This window comes from Blennius ocellaris (assembly GCF_963422515.1).
Source record: "Blennius ocellaris genome assembly, contig: SCAFFOLD_240, whole genome shotgun sequence".
In the NCBI taxonomy this organism is placed as follows: Eukaryota; Metazoa; Chordata; class Actinopteri; order Blenniiformes; family Blenniidae; genus Blennius; species Blennius ocellaris.
The window spans coordinates 1-18889 of NW_027662136.1; the positions used below are offsets into that span (position 1 = coordinate 1).

The following is an 18889-nucleotide window of genomic DNA, read 5'->3' on the forward strand; positions in this document are numbered from 1 at the left end:
GCGAGGAGACGAGGACGAATGGAGGACGAAGCGTCTTCTGCTTCCTCAAACATGTTCCAGACGGGGTCACCGATGGCAGAACCACCTTCTGTGTCTTCTTCATCAATCACTGGGTTTGAAATGACCATGATGATGAAATCTGGTTCAATTCAGCCTCTTCGTGGTCAAAACTCTGATCCTCCATAATGTAAACACAACTTGGGCGTGTGCACAACTCGTGATGTCACTCTGTTATTGTCAGAAGCTCCGCCCAGCAGAGGAAATAGCGCCGTTTAGCGGCTATTTTCTCTCAGATTGTCGTGTTTTAACATTTGACCTTCAGCCAGTTAGCAGGAAAACGTTCTAGAAGAGACACCAGAGGGTTCTGGAGGTGGAACCTTCATTTCACTGGGACTTTAAGATGAGGCTTAATGATAATATTCTTTAGCAGTTAGCAGTTAGCCCAATAAAGACGGTGGTATTGACTTTACCTCCAGTAGAGATGAATCCCACTCAGTTCTCGCTCCACTGTTGAGACGGCGGCGTCTCTTTTAGTGTCTCCAGCTTCCTGCTCACTGTCTGACTGGCTCCAGCTTCCTGCTCACTGTCTGACTGGCTGCGAGCTGCAGCAGGAAGTAGTGGACTGCAACAACAATACTGCTCAGGTGTGAGCATAGAGCTATGAACATAGATGGAAGAACAAAAACAGTGCAACTAAATGAACAGAAAATGAACACAAAGTAGACAAACTCATGTCAAACGTACACATTTTACTCAGGGTTACACTTGTTTTTAGTTAATTACATTTAATTCATATAGTTTTTATTAAATTAAATGTATTTCATGTAGTTTTTATTTAATTACATTTAATGTAATTCATATTGTTTTTGTTTAATCACATTTAAATTTAATTCATATAGATTTAATTTAATTTATGTAAATTTTATATTTAATTTAATTTAATTTTTGTATAAACATTTTTTTTTACAAATATATACTTAAATTGTATCAGACAACTCCGTTTTAATGTAAAAACTGAAAGTTTTACAGACGAATATTTGAAGTCTCTTTTCTTCGCGTATTTATTGGAACAAACCAACGACAAAAATCTAATGAAGCAAATTTTAACGCAAAACAGACGCGTTTTTGTTTCGACTCTAGCCACGCTACTATAGCTACACTACTATAGCAATGCTACTATAGCTACACTACTATAGCAATGCTACTATAGCAATGCTACTATAGCTACACTACTATAGCAATGCTACTATAGCTACACTACTATAGCAATGCTACTATAGCAATGCTACTATAGCTACACTACTATAGCAATGCTACTATAGCAATGCTACTATATCTATGCTACTATAGCTACACTACTATAGCTATGCTACTATAGCAATGCTACTATAGCTATGCTACTATAGCAATGCTACTATAGCTACACTACTATAGCTATGCTACTATAGCAATGCTACTATAGCAATGCTACTATATCTATGCTACTATAGCAATGCTACTATAGCTACACTACTATAGCAATGCTACTATAGCTACACTACTATAGCAATGCTACTATAGCAATGCTACTATATCTATGCTACTATATCTACACTACTATAGCTATGCTACTATAGCAATGCTACTATAGCAATGCTACTATAGCTACACTACTATAGCAATGCTACTATAGCAATGCTACTATAGCAATGCTACTATATCTATGCTACTATAGCAATGCTACTATAGCAATGCTACTATAGCTACACTACTATAGCAATGCTACTATAGCAATGCTACTATAGCAATTCTACTATAGGTACGCTACTATAGCTACACTACTATAGCTACGCTACTATAGCAATGCTACACAAGCTTCTTTTTTGGCATTTTAAATAAGTTAAAACCAGTTTAAAACACGAGCTTCGCCGCCGAAACGCCCGTCTTTGGTTCCGATGTTGTGTTTGTTGCCCGTCGTGCGTTGCCGTGACCCCGCCCCTTGTCCTTGGCTCCGCCCACAGTCCACGTCGGCCCCGAGCTGCTCCACACCTACTCCAGGTTCTACAAGTCCGACGTCCTGCTGCTGATCGTCCGTCTGGCCGTGCTGACCGCCGTCACGCTCACCGTCCCCGTCGTGCTTTTCCCCGTAAGTACCCCCCTCCCCCCCCTCCCCCCCTCCGAGGCGACATGGGATTAACCCCGCCCCCTCCCCCCCCTGCAGATCCGCACCTCGGTCAACCACCTGCTGTGCCCCACCAAGGACTTCAGCTGGGTCCGCCACACCGTCATCACCATGGTGCTGCTGGCCGGCACCAACGCCCTCGTCATCTTCGTCCCCACCATCAGAGATATCTTCGGCTTCATCGGTAAGCCCCGCCCCCTCCCCCTCCTCCTCCTCCCCCCTCCCCCGCAAAGCAATGAACGTGTGTGACCGACTTGCCGCCTTTCCTCCGTCCGCCAGGCGCCTCCGCTGCCGCCATGCTCATCTTCATCCTGCCCTCCGCCTTCTACATCAAGCTGGTCAAGAAGGAGTCCATGAAGTCGGTGCAGAAGATCGGGGTGAGCCGCCGCTCCGTCACGCCTCCGCCTCTTTTCTTATTGTTATTGTAGCTAAGCTCCGCCCCCTCCTCCCTCCCCCCCCCCCCCCCCTACAGGCCACCGCCTTCCTGGTGTGCGGCATCATCGTGATGACGGGCAGCATGACGCTCATCATCCTGGACTGGATCCACAACGCCACCTCCGCCGCCGCCGCCGCCGCCTCCGCCACCGCCTCCGCCACTAGCGGCGGCGGCCACTAGAGGGCCTCGCCGCCAAAACTCGCCTCGACTTTCCCGAGAAGGACTTTGCCATTCCAAGAGAATGTATTGAAAACTGTGTACAGTATCTCCTAACGAGACCACCATGCTGGTGTTTCACCTCCCGTTTCTCTTTTTAGTCCGTTTATTTTTTATTGTTTTTAACCGTTTTACCGCCGGTCGTTACGGTTGAGCTGGAAAGAAAAACAACAACAACAAAACCAACACTGTCGCGCGGCGAGGAGTCGAGAAACGCAGCGAGCGCTCAGGTACATTGTGAAAAAAAAGTGTGGCTGCGAAACTCCGGCGGCGCCGCGCCGCCACCGTACGGCTCCTCCCCCCCTTTTTTTTGTTTTTTAAGTTTGCTTTGCCAAAAATGTATTTGTAAAGCCTCTTTGTATATTGAAAGAAAGCACTTACCGTTAGCACACTGCTCAGTTTTTTTCGCGGGCGAGGTTTTTTTTCCCCGCCGCGCCACCGCCTGCTCAGTATTTGCTCCGAGCGGCGGGGAAGGGGGCGGAGCCTGGAGACAGGCCACGCCCCCTCATCTCCAACTGTACCTACTCTCTGACCTGCTGAAGATCCCGCCGGCGTGCGGCGGCGGCGACACTACTGCTTCGAGCCTCCCGAGGGGGAACTTGACATTTTTTTTCTTTATGGGAGAAACTTTTTGAAATTTGACCACATGCAGTGGTTGTTGTCATATAACCTGTTACACTTGCAAATAGAAACATGCGATACTTTTAAAAAAAGAAGAAGAAACTAGAAGTCAGATGCGCTTTTAAACACCGACAGCCAAACGGAGTGGGCGGGGGAGGGGCATCGCAATACTGTGAGTGTTTTTAAAACGTACGGTTGTGCAGTTTTTTTTTTGTGCATTTTTAAAAAGTTTCACGAAGAGCCCGTCGCCAGACGGCGCCGAGCTTCCCGACACGTTTATTGTCCCACCGTCTATTTATGGAAGAGCGTGGAAACCAGTGTAATTTAATCTATTTTACTATATTTATATAATATTGTATGTATATATACATATGTACATATATATCTATTGAGTTCAACTGTGTACATACGCTTTGTGGTTTTTTTTTTTTTTTGTTGTTTTTGTTAATGTTTCACGACGTTGCATTGGAGCTGTAAAACAAAAACTAGAAGTCGCTGACGCTGATGTTCAGACTGGAAATCAGTGCGGGAGCTTGTGTTACACGCCCCCCCCCACCCCCCCTCCTCACCCCCCACCCCCCCCTCCTCCTCCCTCCCCCCTCCCCCACCCCGAACAAAACCCCAGCATCAGCAAGAACAAGTTGGAGAACGTCAAGCACCTCAGGAGCGACGGGGGCGCCGCCCGCCAGTGTTACACTCTTGTTTCAATGAAACACTGTACATCCTGTAATTATTGTCGAAATTAAAAATCTGACGTAACCTGCGACTCGCCGCCTCTCGTCGTTTTACTCGTCTGTCGCCGTGGAAACGGGAGTCTTCCACCATAACGATATGGTTTCTTTGAAGGGGGAAAAAAAAAAAAAAAACCCAAAGCAAACAGCTGCTCCCTAGTGGCCCAACGTGAGAACTACACTGTTTTGTAAACAGTCTGTCGCCGTGGAAACGGGAGGGAAAAAAAGGCAGTTTTTTCTGCAATATTCGTCGTTTTACTCGTCTGTCGCCGTGGAAACGGGAGGTAAAAAAGGGCAGTTTTTCTGCAATATGGCCGGAGTCTTCTATCATAACGATAACACTTTGCAAAAAACAAACACACACAAACAGCAGCACCCCCTAGTGGCCCTACGTGAGAACTACACTGTTTTGTAAACAGTCTGTCGCCGTGGAAACGGGAGGTAAAAAAAGGCAGTTTTTTCTGCAATATTCGTCGTTTTACTCGTCTGTCGCCGTGGAAACGGGAGCCTTCCACCATAACGATATGGCTTCTTTGAAGGGGGAAAAAATTATAACCCCAAAACAAACAGCAGCCCCCTAGTGGCCCAACGTGAGAACTACACCATTTTCTGAATTTCTATATCAATGGACGTTTTCAAAAACCTTTTTTTACAGTATCCACGATTGATTCTTCAAAGTTCAATTTCACACTGATGGACATCAGTGATTATTTATTCATATAGTATTTAAGCTTATGGAAATACTTAAAAGGTTGTAAGTAGAAACTAATGTAATTCATAGATGGTCTCAACATTTCAACACTTTTCCTCCACACACCGGAAAAAAATAAAAATAAAAGCCTGACGCCACCTTGTGGCCGTGAAGCTGCAACGTCCTTTTTATATATATAAATAAAATTACCGTATTTATTTTGCCCAAATGTTGATTTGAGCATGAATTTCATCAAGAAATTTGAATATTCATGTCAATTATGGGAAAAAATCAATAAAAATGTCATCTCTTTCATCTCCTAGTAAATAATGAATTTTAATAATGAACTTTATTGTGAAACTGATGTGAATCAGGTCAAATCAATCATATCGACAGCTGCAACGTCCTTTATATATATATAAAAATAAAATTACCGTATTTTGTCCAATTTTATCTCAAGATAAATTTGAATATGAATGTCAATTGTGGAAGAATTCTTTTTTTTAACATGGAAAAAGAAAACATTTCTTTCATGTCTTAAATAATGAATATTAATGAACTTTATTGTGAAACTGACTAAACGACAGACTCTTTAGGAAGCAGCTACTTTATTTCACTACTTTCTGGATACTTTGCACAGTTCCTGTTCACACATCCACATTTATTACAGATTCGGGCGGAGGGGGGGGGTGGTGGAGGAGGGGGCGGAGCCTGTTCCACCAGGTCAACCCCAGGCCCCCCCACCCCTCCTCCTCCTCCCCCCGCCAAGACCTTCACTTTATACACTCCGCCCCCGCTCGGCCCGAGGTCCAATCAGAGCCGGGATACAATCGCACCAATCAGACAGTCCATGAAGGCGACGGAGGCGGATCTTCTTCAGCTGATTTACAGCGCCGCCCTGGGAGAGGCTCTCCAGCACACGACGTGGCCCCGCCCACATTGGCCCCGCCCACCGCGCTCGTCTATGCAAAATAAAGGGCTCTTTGCATTTTTTTTCTTTTTTTCCTTTTTCCTGATTGGGTCCATCTTTTCTAACAAAATATGAAAATCTATAGAAAAAATCTGTCAAGAAAAGGTAGATATCAAAAAAAAAAAAAAAAAAAAAAGAGGAGGAGGAGGAGGAGGAAAAACTCTGGCTCTCCGTCGTCGTTCAGCTCGGAGGCCCGATTCCAGCGAGAGGAAATTGCACTTGAGCAGCTGAGTGGGGGGGGTGGGGGTGGGGGTGAGGGTGAGGGTGGGGGTGGGGGTGAGGGGGGGTGGGGGGTGGGGGTGGGGTCTCATTTCTTGCGGGCGTGTTTGTACTTGTCCACGTACGCCTTCACCAGGTTGGCCACCTTGCCGGAGTTCACCTCGCCGCTCTTACTGTGACACACCTGGGAACACACAGGAAGGACACGTCAACCTCCTTTCAAAATAAGACGTCTTCAATTCAGACACTTTCTGCGGTAGAAACTGTTTGTTCTTTTTTTTTTTTACATTTTGTTTGCATTCCAACACTGATTTTTCACAAATCGTCTGATCTGAGAGGCAAAACTCAGCGAAATGAAGTAAAACAAAGAATAGAATGAAAAATATAATAAAACTACAAAATAATAAAAACTACATTAAAAATTATAAACAACAAAATAGATTAAAATTGTGAATAATGGGTGAGGAAGAGAGAAAGAAAGAGAAAGAAAGAGATAAAGGAAAAGAGAGAGACAGAGAGAAAAAAAATGAGAAAGAGATCAAAAAAGACGAAGAAAAAGAGAGAAAGGAAGAGAGAGAGAGAAAGAAAGAGAGAAAGAGAAAGAAAGAGAAAGAGCCACATCAGAAATGACATTTATTATAATCTCGCCTTCCATTAGAACAGATTAATCATAAAATCTATAAATAGATTCTATAATTTTCTATATGATCAGAGACCTGCAGGTCACCAGAGGGCCACCGGGGGCGCCGCTCACCTTCTCCACCGCCTTGCGGACGATCTCCTTGTACTCGTCCTTGCTGATCTCCTTCCTCTGGTAGTACGGCTTGATGGCCGTCTTCACCTCGTTGATCGCCTTGTCCTGGATCTGCTGCTTCTGGAGCGCACACACAGTGTGTGTGTGTGTGTGTGAGTGTGTGTACCTTGTCCACAGCAGTGTGTGTGTGTGTGTGTGTGTACCTTGTCCACAGCAGTGTGTGTGTGTGTGTGTGTGAGTGTGTGTACCTTGTCCAGAGCAGTGTGTGTGTGAGTGTGTGTGTATACCTTGTCCAGAGCACTGTGTGTGTGTGTGTGTGTGTATACCTTGTCCAGAGCAGTGTGTGTGTGTACCTCATCCAGAGCAGTGTGTGAGTGAGTGTGTGTGTACCTCATCCAGAGCAGTGTGTGTGTGTGTGTACCTCATCCAGAGCTGTGTGTGTGTGAGTGTGTGTACCTTGTCCAGAGCAGTGTGTGTGAGTGTGTGTATACCTTGTCCAGAGCAGTGTGTGTGTGTGTGTGTGTGTGTGTGCATATCTTGTCCAGAGCACTGTGTGTGTGTGTGTGTGTACCTCATCTAGAGCAGTGTGTGAGTGAGTGTGTGTGTACCTCATCCAGAGCTGTGTGTGTGTGTGTGTGTGTGTATCTCATCCAGAGCAGTGTGTGTGTGTGTGTACCTCGTCCAGAGCAGTGTGTGTGTGTGTGTGTACCTCGTCCAGAGCAGTGTGTGTGTGTATCTCATCCAGAGCAGTGTGTGTGTGTGTGTGTGTGTGTGTGTGTGTGTGTGTGTGTGTACCTCATCCAGAGCAGTGTGTGTGTGTGTACCTCATCCAGAGCAGTGTGTGTGTGTGTGTGTGTGTGTGTGTGTGTGTGTGTGTGTGTGTACCTCATCCAGAGCAGTGTGTGTGTGTATCTCATCCAGAGCAGTGTGTGTGTGTGTGTGTGTGTGTGTGTGTGTGTGTGTGTGTGTGTGTACCTCATCCAGAGCAGTGTGTGTGTGTGTAACTCATCCAGAGCAGTGTGTGTGTGTATCTCATCCAGAGCAGTGTGTGTGTGTGTGTGTGTACCTCATCCAGAGCAGTGTGTGTGTGTGTGTGTGTACCTCATCCAGAGCAGTGTGTGTGTGTATCTCATCCAGAGCAGTGTGTGTGTGTGTGTACCTTCTCCTTCTTGGAGCTGTCAGCCTGGGTTCTACCGTACTGGGTGGTGGAGGACGGCAGTGCCTGGGTGGCGGTTGGGGGGGCGGAGCCTTGGCTCACCGCCGCCACCAGGACCTTGGTGGGCGTGGGGAGCAGGCTGGGTTTCCCATAAGCCACCATGGTGCTCGCCATCTAGCAGAGGCAGAGGGTGAGGAAACAGACCCGTGACACCCTCCCCCTCCCCTCCCCTCCCCCGTCAGTACCTGTGCCGTGTGGTTGTCCGGCTGGGACGCCGCCGTCAGGCCGCCCTGCTGCATGGGCGGCGGCGGCGGGGGAGGGGGCGGGAGGCCCTGGGCGGCGGCGGCGGGCACCTGCAGCAGCGGCACGGCGGGGTGGAGGTGCAGCGGGACCTGGGGGGGCATGGCGTAGGGGGCGGCGGGCGGCAGGCTGACCGGCAGGGCGGCGCCGCGGGGGCCCGGCAGGGGGTAGTGCAGCACGCTCAGCTGGGGGGCCACCAGGTTCATGGCCGGCGCCGGGGCGTTGCCCGGGACGACCAGGGGCGGAGCCTCGCTCTTCGGGGGGTCTGGAACGAGGGAGGACACCATTTAGAAAGAACAAAACGGAAAGTTCATTCTGAGCGTTTCTGGAGAAGCGACGCAAATAATTAGCAGCTTAAATAATAAAATCTCAACATTTTTCTCAAAATATGAAAAATATCCAACTGTTTGTATTTTAACGTCGAATTTCCTCGACGTGAAAAACCTGAACAACCAGCGATTTTTATTAACGCAGTCGTGGAAACACTTCCTCCTGTTTCTTCACGGTAGAGCTATAGAGCTGTGAAGGTAGAGCTGTAAGTCTGTGAGGGTAGAGCTATAGATGTGTGACGGTAGAGCTATAGATCTGTGACTGTAGAGCTATAGATCTGTGAAGGTAGAGCTATAGATGTGTGACGGTAGAGCTATAGATGTGTGACGGTAGAGCTATAGATCTGTGACGGTAGAGCTATAGATGTGTGACGGTAGAGCTATAGATCTGTGAAGGTAGAGCTATAGATCTGCGACAGTAGAGCTGTAGCTCTGCGACGGTAGAGCTATAGAACTGCGACAGTAGAGCTGTAGATCTGTGACGTATAGCTATAGAACTGTGAGGGTAGAGCTATAGATGTGTGAGGGTAGAGCTATAGATGTGTGAGGGTAGAGCTATAGATGTGTGAGGGTAGAGCTATAGATGTGTGAGGGTAGAGCTATAGATCTGCGACAGTAAAGCTGTAGATCTGTGACGGTAGAGCTATAATCTAACTCTACATGCTGTAAATCTCAGCCTTGGTCCTGAACGTCATTCAGTCTAAAGCCTCAGACAAACGGTTCTAATCGTGTCGCTCCAAGCAGCCAATCAGAATCAAACCCTCTACAGTGTCATCAGGGGTTCAGCCAATCACAGTCAAGGTCGGTAGACCTTCCAGAACAACCCGTCACCAGAGACCCTGAGGTCCGTGAAGCCGTCAGAACCAGGAAGATAGAACCTTCAGGAGAAGGACACTGACCTGCCGCCGCCGCCGGCTCCTCCTCCGGTCGGTTCCAGCTGCCGCCCCCCCCCCTCTCCCTCTTAGAGTAGTAGTCCTGGACGTCGGCGGGCAGCGTCCTCCTCACCGCCCAGCTGGAGGCGGAGGACCAGCCCGAGCGGTCCAGCATGGACTCGCTGGACTCCGACTCTTTCCTCCGCCCGCCGCCCCGGTTCTCGTTGAAGCGGCTGTAGGCGTCGTTCCCTGAATTGGCGGCCGTACCTGAGAAGTTGTTCCGGGGCCAGCGGCTGTCGCCCATTTCCTCCTGTTGGCTGTAGAAGCTGCGGGTGCCGCCGCCCCGCCCCCCGCCCCGGCCGGGGTCAAAGCCCCCGCGGCCCCCCCGCCCCCCTCGGTTCCCGCCACGGTCTTCCCAGCGCGAGCTGCCCAAGTCCCGGCTCCGTGGCTCCGGTTCCGCCCGAGTCTTCTCCGTGACCCAGTCGGGGTTCTCCGACCAGCCCTGGCGTTCGGGGGAACCCTCCGGGGGGGCGCCGTTCTCAAAGCGGCCGGCGCCTCCCTGGAACCTCCGCCCCTCGCCGGCGGACCCCCCGCCGGGCCCCGACCTCCAGCCGCCCCAGCGCTCTTTCCTCTGAGGGGAGTGCTCCCTGGACGTGGGCCGCTCGGGGCTGGAGCCTCGCCGGTGCGATCTGGACCGGGAGCGGGACCTGGACCGGGAGCGACTCCTGGACCGCCGCCGCCTCCGCTCACGACTGCGATCCCTCCTGGGGTGGTCCCTCTCCCCGTCCCGGTCCCGCTCCCTGTCTCGGCTGCGAGCCCGCGAGGACCGTCTGGACGGCGGGCTGCCGTCTCGCTCTCTGGACCGCGAGCGCGAGTGTCTGGACGAGTCTCGCCTCGAGTCCTTCTTGGGCGACCAGGTGGAGGTGGGCGAGTGGAAGCGAGAGCGCCGGGGCTTTCCGTTCTTCCTCTCTTGGCTTCTGTCTCGGTCCCGTTGGACCTTGGCGCCCTCTTCGTCCTTGGCGCCCCCTTCCTCCGTCTTGGTACCCTCCTCCTCCTCCTTGGCGTCCCGGATTTCAGAGGCAGGCGCCGCAGGTTCCGCGGCGGTCGGCGGAGCGTTCTCGCCCGGCGTGTCCAAACTGGGATTGTCCTCCTGCTCGCTGGCCGGCGAACTACAGTCCATGGGGACGATGCTCGTGTCGTCCTTGGTGGCGGCGCTCTCGTCTCGGACGCCGTCCTCGCAGCTCTCCGCCCCCGACGGCTCCCCGGAGTCCGGCGTTTTCGCGTCCGGAACCTCCGACCGTTTCGGTTCCGCGCCCGCGACGTTCTCCTCGGACTCCGCCGGCGAGGACGAACCGGCCGGCTCCACCTTCTCGGCCGATCCGGCGACTTCGTGTTTCTCGTTGGCGTCTTGCGAATCTTCACAGACGTCCATGTTGGAATCCTGGTCGTCACGCTGTGCAGACGGAGGCTCTTCAGGAGCGGCGGGACTCGTCGGATCCTCGGACTCCTCGGCAGGAGAAGCTGGACTAGGAGGCTCCACCTCCTCCTCCTCCTCTTTCTCTTCCTCCTCCTCCTTCTCTTCCTCCTCCTCCTCCTCTTCTTTCTGACTCTGGGGCGCCTCGGAGGAGGACGGGGGGCTCGGGGGAGGTGAGCCCGACCGGTAGGAAACCTCGTCGTCGTCAGATTTCTCTTCTCGTTTGTCGTCGTTGGATTGTTCCTGAGCTTCATCGCTGTCCGGCGCCACGTCGTTCACCGCCGCCGCCGCCCCGTCCTCCTCGGCAGAGTTGCTCTCGTCGCCTTCGTCTCTCTCGCTTCCTTCGGCGTCAGACTGCTGCGGTTCTCCGGCGTTCAGGTGGAGCTCCTGCTGATCCTTCTCCTCCTCCTTCTCCTCTTTGTCGTCACTTTTAACACCCTCCTCCTCCTCCTCCTCTTCCTCTACCTCTTCTTCGCTTGCCGCTTGACTGCTGACAACCCCGCGGGCGCGCTTTTTCCTCGCCGGAGCTTTCCGTTTCCCGCCGGCCTTCCGGTTTGTGACCCGTTTGCCCTTCCTCTTGGCGGGAACCTGAGAGGTCCTGCCGGACCGACCGGCGGACGAGTCGGAGTCGGACACGCTGGACTGTGGCGGCGGCGGCGGCGAGGCGGCGTCGGACGCCGGCGCCTCTTCCTGGCTTTTGTTTCGCACGGACCGTCTGGCCGGCCGGGACTCGGCCTCTTTGGTGGGAGCTTTGGAGGCGGAGCCTCGGCCTCCTCGCTTCTCGCCTCCTTTGGGACACGTGACGGCGCAGACCACGCCCTCAAACACTGCGGGACACAAACAGGCTGCCGTGAAACGACCACACAGAAAATCTGTCCCGTCAGTCCTACCGACAGGAAGCAGCATCTTGACATGAAACACCGGGGAGGTGGAGGGTTTGTCTTTTCTATTTTCTCGGCTCACCGACAGACTAAGACAAATTTGTGGACAATATCTGGATAAAGGCCTTTGGTGTGTAATTTATCGTGTTTGATCTTTGAGTTCAGCTCACGAAAGGCCTTTGGTGTGTAATTTATCGTGTTTGATCCTTGATTCAGCTCACGAAAGGCCTTTGGTGTGTAATTTATCGTCTTTGATCTCTTTGAGTTCAGCTTACGAAAAACAGGAGCAAAAAAAACTAAATTGTTCAGACACATGTTTTAACACAAAACCCCCAAAACAGTTTCTACAATTTGCCGGGTGAGTTCGGTTGGACCGACGCCCCCTGCTGGCCGGGTTCTGGACCACAAACAAACACACAGAACTTCAAAGCTCAGCCTTACTTTCAATTCAAAGAAATGCTGGATTATTCCAACAAAAAAACCAAACATTAGCTTTAAAGCTGTTTTCTGTTTGTTTAAATGTTACGATCAACCTGAGGCGTCGTGAAAAACCCAACCGACGTTTCAAGGCTAAGTTTTTCAGTCATCTTAAGGAAACGTAAGCGGGAGCTTCAAAGGGAGGTCTGGGAAGACGGGACTCATAACGGGGGACTCACCGAAATGGCTCGGGCCAAACGATGGGCTGGGGGGAAATGGAGATGAGATGAGTCCAAATGGAAATGGACCGTGGTTCCAACTAGTCCCAGAGAAGTTCTGCCTGCAAAGCAGCACAGTGGCAGAACAACCGTCAGGAGTTTCCCCGAGCGACGCCACGAGTCCTGCAGCCACACTTCTACCCCGGTTCAAACAAAAATGAGTTGGAATGGTCACAAATGAGGCGCAGAGTTTGACCCCGGGTCTGCCGGGAGGCGTGGCTACCTGGAGGCGCCGCCGCCGGCGGGGACGGGGGCGGCGGCGGGGGAGAGCCACGGACAGCGTTGAGCCTGAGGTTTGCACCGCGGGAATCCAGTGTCGTACGGAACTTCTTCTGTCAGCCAGACGGGATCCGGCCTGCAGGACGACGGCAAAGACGGACGTCAACTCGTCCTCCGTTTCTAAACTAGAGACACTTTCTCTGCACCCGTCCTCTGAGCTGGAGAGACATGTCCTCTATCACCCCCCCCCCCCCCCCAAACACCTCTTTATTATATCTCCCTTAATTTAGCTTTATTTATTTTATTTTCTCCCTTAAATTAAAAAAAAAAAATGTTTTCTATTTTTTTTATCTCCCTTAATCTTTTTCAATTATTTATTTTCTTATCTCCCTTAATTTATTATTTATTTTCTTATCTCCCTCAATTTATTTACATTTTCTCATTTAAATAATTATTTTATTTTCATCCATAAATTTTTATTTTTATTTTATTCTCACCCTTAATTTATTTATCACATTTATTTATTTCAAATCACCCTAAATGTATCTTTTTTATTGATTTATTTATTTTCTTATCTCTCTGAATCAATTTATTTTCTCATCTTCCATTTATTTATCCATCAATTTTTAATTTCCCCTCTTAATCTATTTTTTTAATTTTATTTTCTCCCTGGATTTATGCATTTATCCATTCTTTATCTCTTAATTTATTTATGTATTTTTTTATTTTATTGTATTTTATTTTATAAACCGAGTGACTCGGTTTATTTGATTATTTTTACACGGTTGTTTCACACCGTGTGTTTATAAATGTTCAAAATATTCCACAAATAAAAGTTTGGGTGGAAAAAACCCCAACAAAGATAACAACATAATGTGAACGTAATGTAACGTAAACATAACACAACATGTCATAACGTGTCATAAAATACTGTGTCGTAACATAACGTGTCATAACATAACATAACATGTCGTAACATAACATGTCGTAACGTGTCATAACATAACATGTCGTAACGTGTCATAACATAACGTGTCATAACATAACATGTCATAACGTGTCATAACAACATGTCATAACGTGTCATAACACAACATGCTATAACGTGTCGTAACACAACGTGTCGTAACACAACGTGTCGTAACACAACGTGTCGTAACACAACGTGTCGTAACACAACGTGTCGTAACACAACGTGTCGTAACACAACGTGTCGTAACACAACGTGTCGTAACACAACGTGTCGTAACACAACGTGTCGTAACACAACGTGTCGTAACACAACGTGTCGTAACACAACGTGTCGTAACACAACGTGTCGTAACACAACGTGTCGTAACACAACGTGTCGTAACACAACGTGTCGTAACACAACGTGTCGTAACACAACGTGTCGTAACACAACGTGTCGTAACACAACGTGTCGTAACACAACGTGTCGTAACACAACGTGTCGTAACATAACGTGTCGTAACATAACGTGTCGTAACATAACGTGTCGTAACACAACGTGTCGTAACACAACGTGTCGTAACACAACGTGTCGTAACATAACGTGTCGTAACATAACGTGTCGTAACATAACGTGTCATAACATAACGTGTCATAACACAACATGTCATAACACAACATGTCATAGCGTGTCATAACATGACGTGTCATAACGTATCATAACAGAACATGTCGTAACGTAACGTAACATAACAAAAGATAACATGACGGTAACTTACACTTCCTGTGTGGAGGACATCAAAGAGCGGCGAGGGGGCGGAGCCAGGCTGCAGCAGTCGGTTCCTCTCACCTTCCATTAAAAGACACGTTCAGTAAAAGACAATGAGGAGTTTTGAAAGAGGCTTTGAAAGAAACGTGACGTCAGACCTTCTTCCTGCTCAGTGCAGCGGGATCCTCGTCGTGACCTGGAGGGACGGAGAGACAAGTTAGCGTGTCGCCGAGACGGAGACGGTGAGACGGAGACGTTTGGACACACATTTCCTGACGAGTCCTTTCGTCTTGGAGTCGGTCGTCCTCGACGCCTTCTGCCGCCTCGACCTCCTCGTGGCTTTGATCCTAAAATAGAAACACAACAAACTGACCACGGTGAAAAAAAACACACAACCCCGGTTTACAAAAAGCGTCCCGAATGAGGAAACTCACTTGAGACAGACTTTGTGTTCGGGGGTTCTGCAGCAGCAGGTCTCGGCGTCGGTTGGAGGCGGAGTCTTCCTCACCAGAACCTGCAGGCAGAACCATGAAACACCGTCTCACTTCGTTATACGTCGTTATATTATATATAGAAGCCAAGATTTTATAGCGATTCCTCCAATTCAGACACAAAAATCTCTTCATTTCAGTCAATATGAGCCTTTATCAGGTTGGTTGTTGCTGTAAAATATCTTAAATTCACAAAACGACGCGTGTTAAACTGAGGAATCTTTAATGTGCAAGAAAAACAAAGTGATTCTTTTTGTCATTTAATGAAGGAAAAACTGTAAATTGCAGGCGAAGAATCTTGAGATCCGACGGAAAAGTGAGCAAAGTCAACAAGGTGGAAAACATGGAGGCAGCAAACGAGTGTTGGAAAGGAGTGCAGGGAGAACGAGAGCAGGGAGAACGAGAGCGGAGAGAACGAGTTCAGGGAGAACGAGAGCAGGGAGAACGAGCGCGGGGAGAACGAGCGCGGGGAGAACGAGCGCGGGGAGAACGAGAGTGGGGAGAACGAGAGCGGGGAGAACGAGAGCGGGGAGAACGAGTGCGGGGAGAACGAGAGCGGAGAGAACGAGTGCAGGGAGAACGAGTGCAGGGAGAACGAGAGCGGGGAGAACGAGAGCGGGGAGAACGAGAGCGGGGAGAACGAGAGCGGGGAGAACGAGAGCGGGGAGAACGAGTGCAGGGAGAACGAGTGCAGGGAGAACGAGAGCAGGGAGAACGAGTGCAGGGAGAACGAGAGCAGGGAGAACGAGCGCAGGGAGAACGAGCGCAGGGAGAACGAGAGCAGAGAGAACGAGCGCAGAGAGAACGAGAGCAGAGAGAACGAGCGCAGAGAGAACGAGAGCAGAGAGAACGAGAGCAGAGAGAACGAGAGCAGAGAGAACGAGTGCAGGGAGAACGAGTGCAGGGAGAACGAGTGCAGGGAGAACGAGTGCAGAGAGAACGAGCTCCTGACGACAGACGTCTCGTTTTCACTTGATGTGGTTTATTTAGACAAGGAGCTTTGAAGAAAAAGCTTTGATCTTCTGATGCCTGCTTAGTTTTTGTTAACTATATATATTGAATGTCAAACAATTGAATTTGATCTATTTTTAGTGTTTCACGGACTCTTTCACGTTTAGAATGACAGGAAGTGGCTGATCTAGCGGTTTATTGCTCACTAGCGCCGCCATCAGGTGGATTTTCGTGAGGCAGGAGCTTCTTTTTGAAACTATTCCCGTAAAGTGAGCTCCTCCAGATCAAACCCACCTGCACACAGCTGGTGTCGCCGTCCCACCTGTAGACCTTACTGAAGGGCCGCCGGTCCACCGGACAGGAAGTGGCCATCTGCAGACCGCAAACAAAACAAGACGGGCGTCAGAAACGGCGGCCGCCATCTTGGATTAAAAAAAAGAGATCAAAGCGGAGGCGTGACCTCGGCCCAGGTGAGGAGGCAGCGCAGGCAGAAGACGTGGCAGCAGCTGTCGGGCATGGCGAGCTCGCCGCCGCGCAGGACGCCGAGGCAGATGGGACACCGCTCTGCCTCCGCGGCGTCCGGCGGGTCGCCGCCGCCTGGGGGGGGGGGAAACCAGATCAGTGTCTACGCCGGACGGCGACATGGGAAGACGTGGGGGGGGGGAGGGGCAAAGGTCCTCACCGCTTCCAGCTCCGGTCATGTCTGGACCCGTCCCGGCTGGACCCGTCCCGTCTGGACCCGATCACCACGGCAACACGGCGGGAACAATGAAGCTTCACATGGAATAAACAACAACAGTCAATAACCTGCAACACTGATATTAATCGGTTCACATCAACCAGTTCACATCAACCGGTTCAAGTCAACCGGTTCACATTAGCCGGTTCACATTAACCGGTTCACATTAGCCGGTTCACATTAGCCGGTTCACATTAGCCGGTTCACATTAGCCGGTTCACATTAGCCGGTTCACATTAGCCGGTTCACATTAACCGGTTCACATTAACCAGTTCAAATCAGCCAGTTCAAATCAGCCGGTTCACATTAACCGGTTCACATTAACCGGTTCACATTAACCGGTTCACATTAACCGGTTCACATTAGCCGGTTCACATCAGCCGGTTCACATTAACCAGTTCAAATCAGCCAGTTCAAATCAGCCAGTTCAAATCAGCCAGTTCAAATCAGCCAGTTCACATTAACCGGTTCACATTAACCGGTTCACATTAACCGGTTCAACCACTTCATATTAACCAGTTCACATTAACCAGTTAAACCAGTTCACATTAACCAGTTAAACCAGAGTTTCATCAAAACTAGCTCGTACGTTGAGACGTGACTTTTTTTCCATACGAATCTTTCAGTTTAGAGGAAATTCAGACGTTTTCATCTCGTGTTCTCGGCGCCGCAACGAAGAAGACGACCTCCGTTGTCACGGCGACGACACAAACACTGGAAACGAGGCAAGTGAGGCGAACGAGTTGGTTTTTTGTAACGGAACCGAAACGCTGGAACGGACAGTTGGATTAGTTTTCTTTGTACGGTGGCTGTCAAAATAAAAGTCCCAGGAGACGACGACGTATAAACGACTCAACCCAGACAGGAAGTGACCTCCGTCAACGGGGACCGACGACGCCGCCGACCTGCAGGGACGCCGCCGCGCCGCCGAAACGTAGTTTAACTGAAGTTTGGTGGAAAAGGAGAAAAGTCGGGCTGCGTCAAGTCGACCAGAACCAGAAGTTCTGGAAGATGACCGACTGCTCAAGCGCTGGAAAGCAGAGGTGAAAAGTCCGTTACCGTGGCGATCAGCCATGTTGCACCTAAAAGAAAAGAAAACACGCAGGACGCCAGTGGTGCCAGATGTGCTGCTGCTGCAGGAATCAATGAAACCAGCGATTCTGAGCTCTCGGGTTAAAGGCTTGCCTTCGTCTTTTTATGTGATTTTCAGGTTTGATTTGCGGCCGGAAGGGAAACTTCTAGACGCTTCTCTGCTTCGGAACCTCGATCCAGTGATCAGATCCTCCCACAGCTGGTGCAAAGCCTCGAAAGGACACATGTGGTGCAGATGTGCATCGAGCACAGAAGTGATTTACAACTTTCTGCTGCGTGTTTTCTGACAGATGAGCTGCGGCGTCCAGGCTGAACTCTCCTGCACGAGCTGCAGTCAGACTGGACGACAACTTTCTGGGTTTCTCACGACACGGAGGCTCCAGATCGACTCGTTTCTATCTAAACGATCTGCTCAGCTGCAGCTCCTCAACCCCGCATCTCTGGGCTCTTACACTACCCCCCCCCCCCCCCCCCCGGCGGAGGACTGAACTCTCGTGCGGTTTGTTTTGCAGCTCCGGCCTGCGGGGGGACAGAATTAGCTCCGACGCGATGCTAACGTGGCCGTTGTCGGGGGTTAGCAGGGCCGCTAACGACGCGGCTAAGCCCCGCGGCCGGCCTCCCGCCGCCCGCCCCGCCGCCGTGCCCCGCCGCGGCCCCGCGGCCGAAACGAGGCCAAATATGAAACAAGTCCGTCCCGCGGCGGCTCCACTGAAGGTCACAAGTTAGCTCGCGGTTAGCTCGGGATGCTAACAACAGCACCTGCTTTGCGCCGCTCGCCGCGTTGCGCGTCGGGGACGCGTCCCGACTCACCGCGGCCCGCTCGTCTCTCCTCGTCTGTCCTCCGACGGGGGCGGTGTTCCGGGGCTCCCGCTACCGAGTGGCGGCGAAACGCGCCGTGTGGGAAGAGTTTGGGGCCGAAGACGGAGCGCAGCTTTCATAAAGTCTCCGCCACATGTCGCGCAGTCTGGACGCGAGCTGCAGCAGCCGGAGCCCCCTAGCGGCGCCGCCGAGAACTGCGGGGGGGGATTTATTTATTTATTTATTAAATGTTTTTAACAAAGACGTGCAGAGCAACAGGTGGAGCAGCGACACGAAACGTCACGTTTTAAGGGCTTTTACTGCCACAAAACACACAAAACGTCATCGAGTTACTAATCCGTTCATTGTGACG

The 18889-nt window shown here is 50.4% G+C and overlaps 2 protein-coding genes across 4 annotated transcripts; one reads left to right on the plus strand and one right to left on the minus strand.

Moving 5' to 3' along the window:
- Positions 1–1691: 1691 nt before the first annotated feature.
- LOC308148236 (sodium-coupled neutral amino acid symporter 2-like) lies at positions 1692–4200 on the plus strand. The gene is made up of 4 exons (XM_080521682.1): positions 1692–2125; positions 2201–2345; positions 2441–2538; positions 2634–4200. The coding sequence occupies exons 2-4, from the start codon at positions 2273–2275 to the stop codon at positions 2775–2777; spliced, it is 315 nt and encodes a 104-aa protein (XP_080377808.1). The 5' UTR covers positions 1692–2125; positions 2201–2272; the 3' UTR covers positions 2778–4200.
- A 1257-nt stretch (positions 4201–5457) lies between these two features.
- Positions 5458–18673, minus strand: scaf11 (SR-related CTD-associated factor 11). Of its 3 annotated transcripts, none has more exons than XM_080521680.1 (15): positions 18529–18673; positions 16570–16661; positions 16348–16484; positions 16182–16259; positions 14880–14959; positions 14713–14792; positions 14604–14641; positions 14456–14526; positions 12730–12861; positions 12468–12568; positions 9484–11757; positions 8201–8520; positions 7959–8129; positions 6800–6913; positions 5458–6229 (listed from the first exon to the last, which is right to left on the minus strand). In XM_080521680.1, the coding sequence occupies exons 2-15, from the start codon at positions 16586–16588 to the stop codon at positions 6134–6136; spliced, it is 3711 nt and encodes a 1236-aa protein (XP_080377806.1). In that variant the 5' UTR covers positions 16589–16661; positions 18529–18673; the 3' UTR covers positions 5458–6133. The 3 variants fall into 3 exon arrangements, with proteins under 3 accessions (XP_080377806.1, XP_080377804.1, XP_080377805.1); XM_080521678.1 differs by having other exon boundaries at positions 6800–6919; XM_080521679.1 differs by having other exon boundaries at positions 6800–6919; positions 18478–18673.
- Positions 18674–18889: the final 216 nt, after the last annotated feature.

Bases quoted from the DNA above. Each gene is read 5' to 3' on its own strand.
- LOC308148236 (XM_080521682.1), top strand. From the start codon at position 2,273: ATGGTGCTGCTGGCCGGCACCAACGCCCTCGTCATCTTCGTCCCCACC. The intron at 2,346-2,440 runs GTAAGCCCCGCC...TCCGTCCGCCAG, and splicing joins AGATATCTTCGGCTTCATCG to GCGCCTCCGCTGCCGCCATG. The intron at 2,539-2,633 runs GTGAGCCGCCGC...CCCCCCCTACAG, and splicing joins AGTCGGTGCAGAAGATCGGG to GCCACCGCCTTCCTGGTGTG.
- scaf11 (XM_080521678.1), bottom strand. The intron at 14,642-14,712 runs GTGTGTCCAAAC...CCGTCCCTCCAG, and splicing joins GAAAGGACTCGTCAGGAAAT to GTCACGACGAGGATCCCGCT. The intron at 6,230-6,799 runs GTGAGCGGCGCC...GTGTGTTCCCAG, and splicing joins TCCGCAAGGCGGTGGAGAAG to GTGTGTCACAGTAAGAGCGG.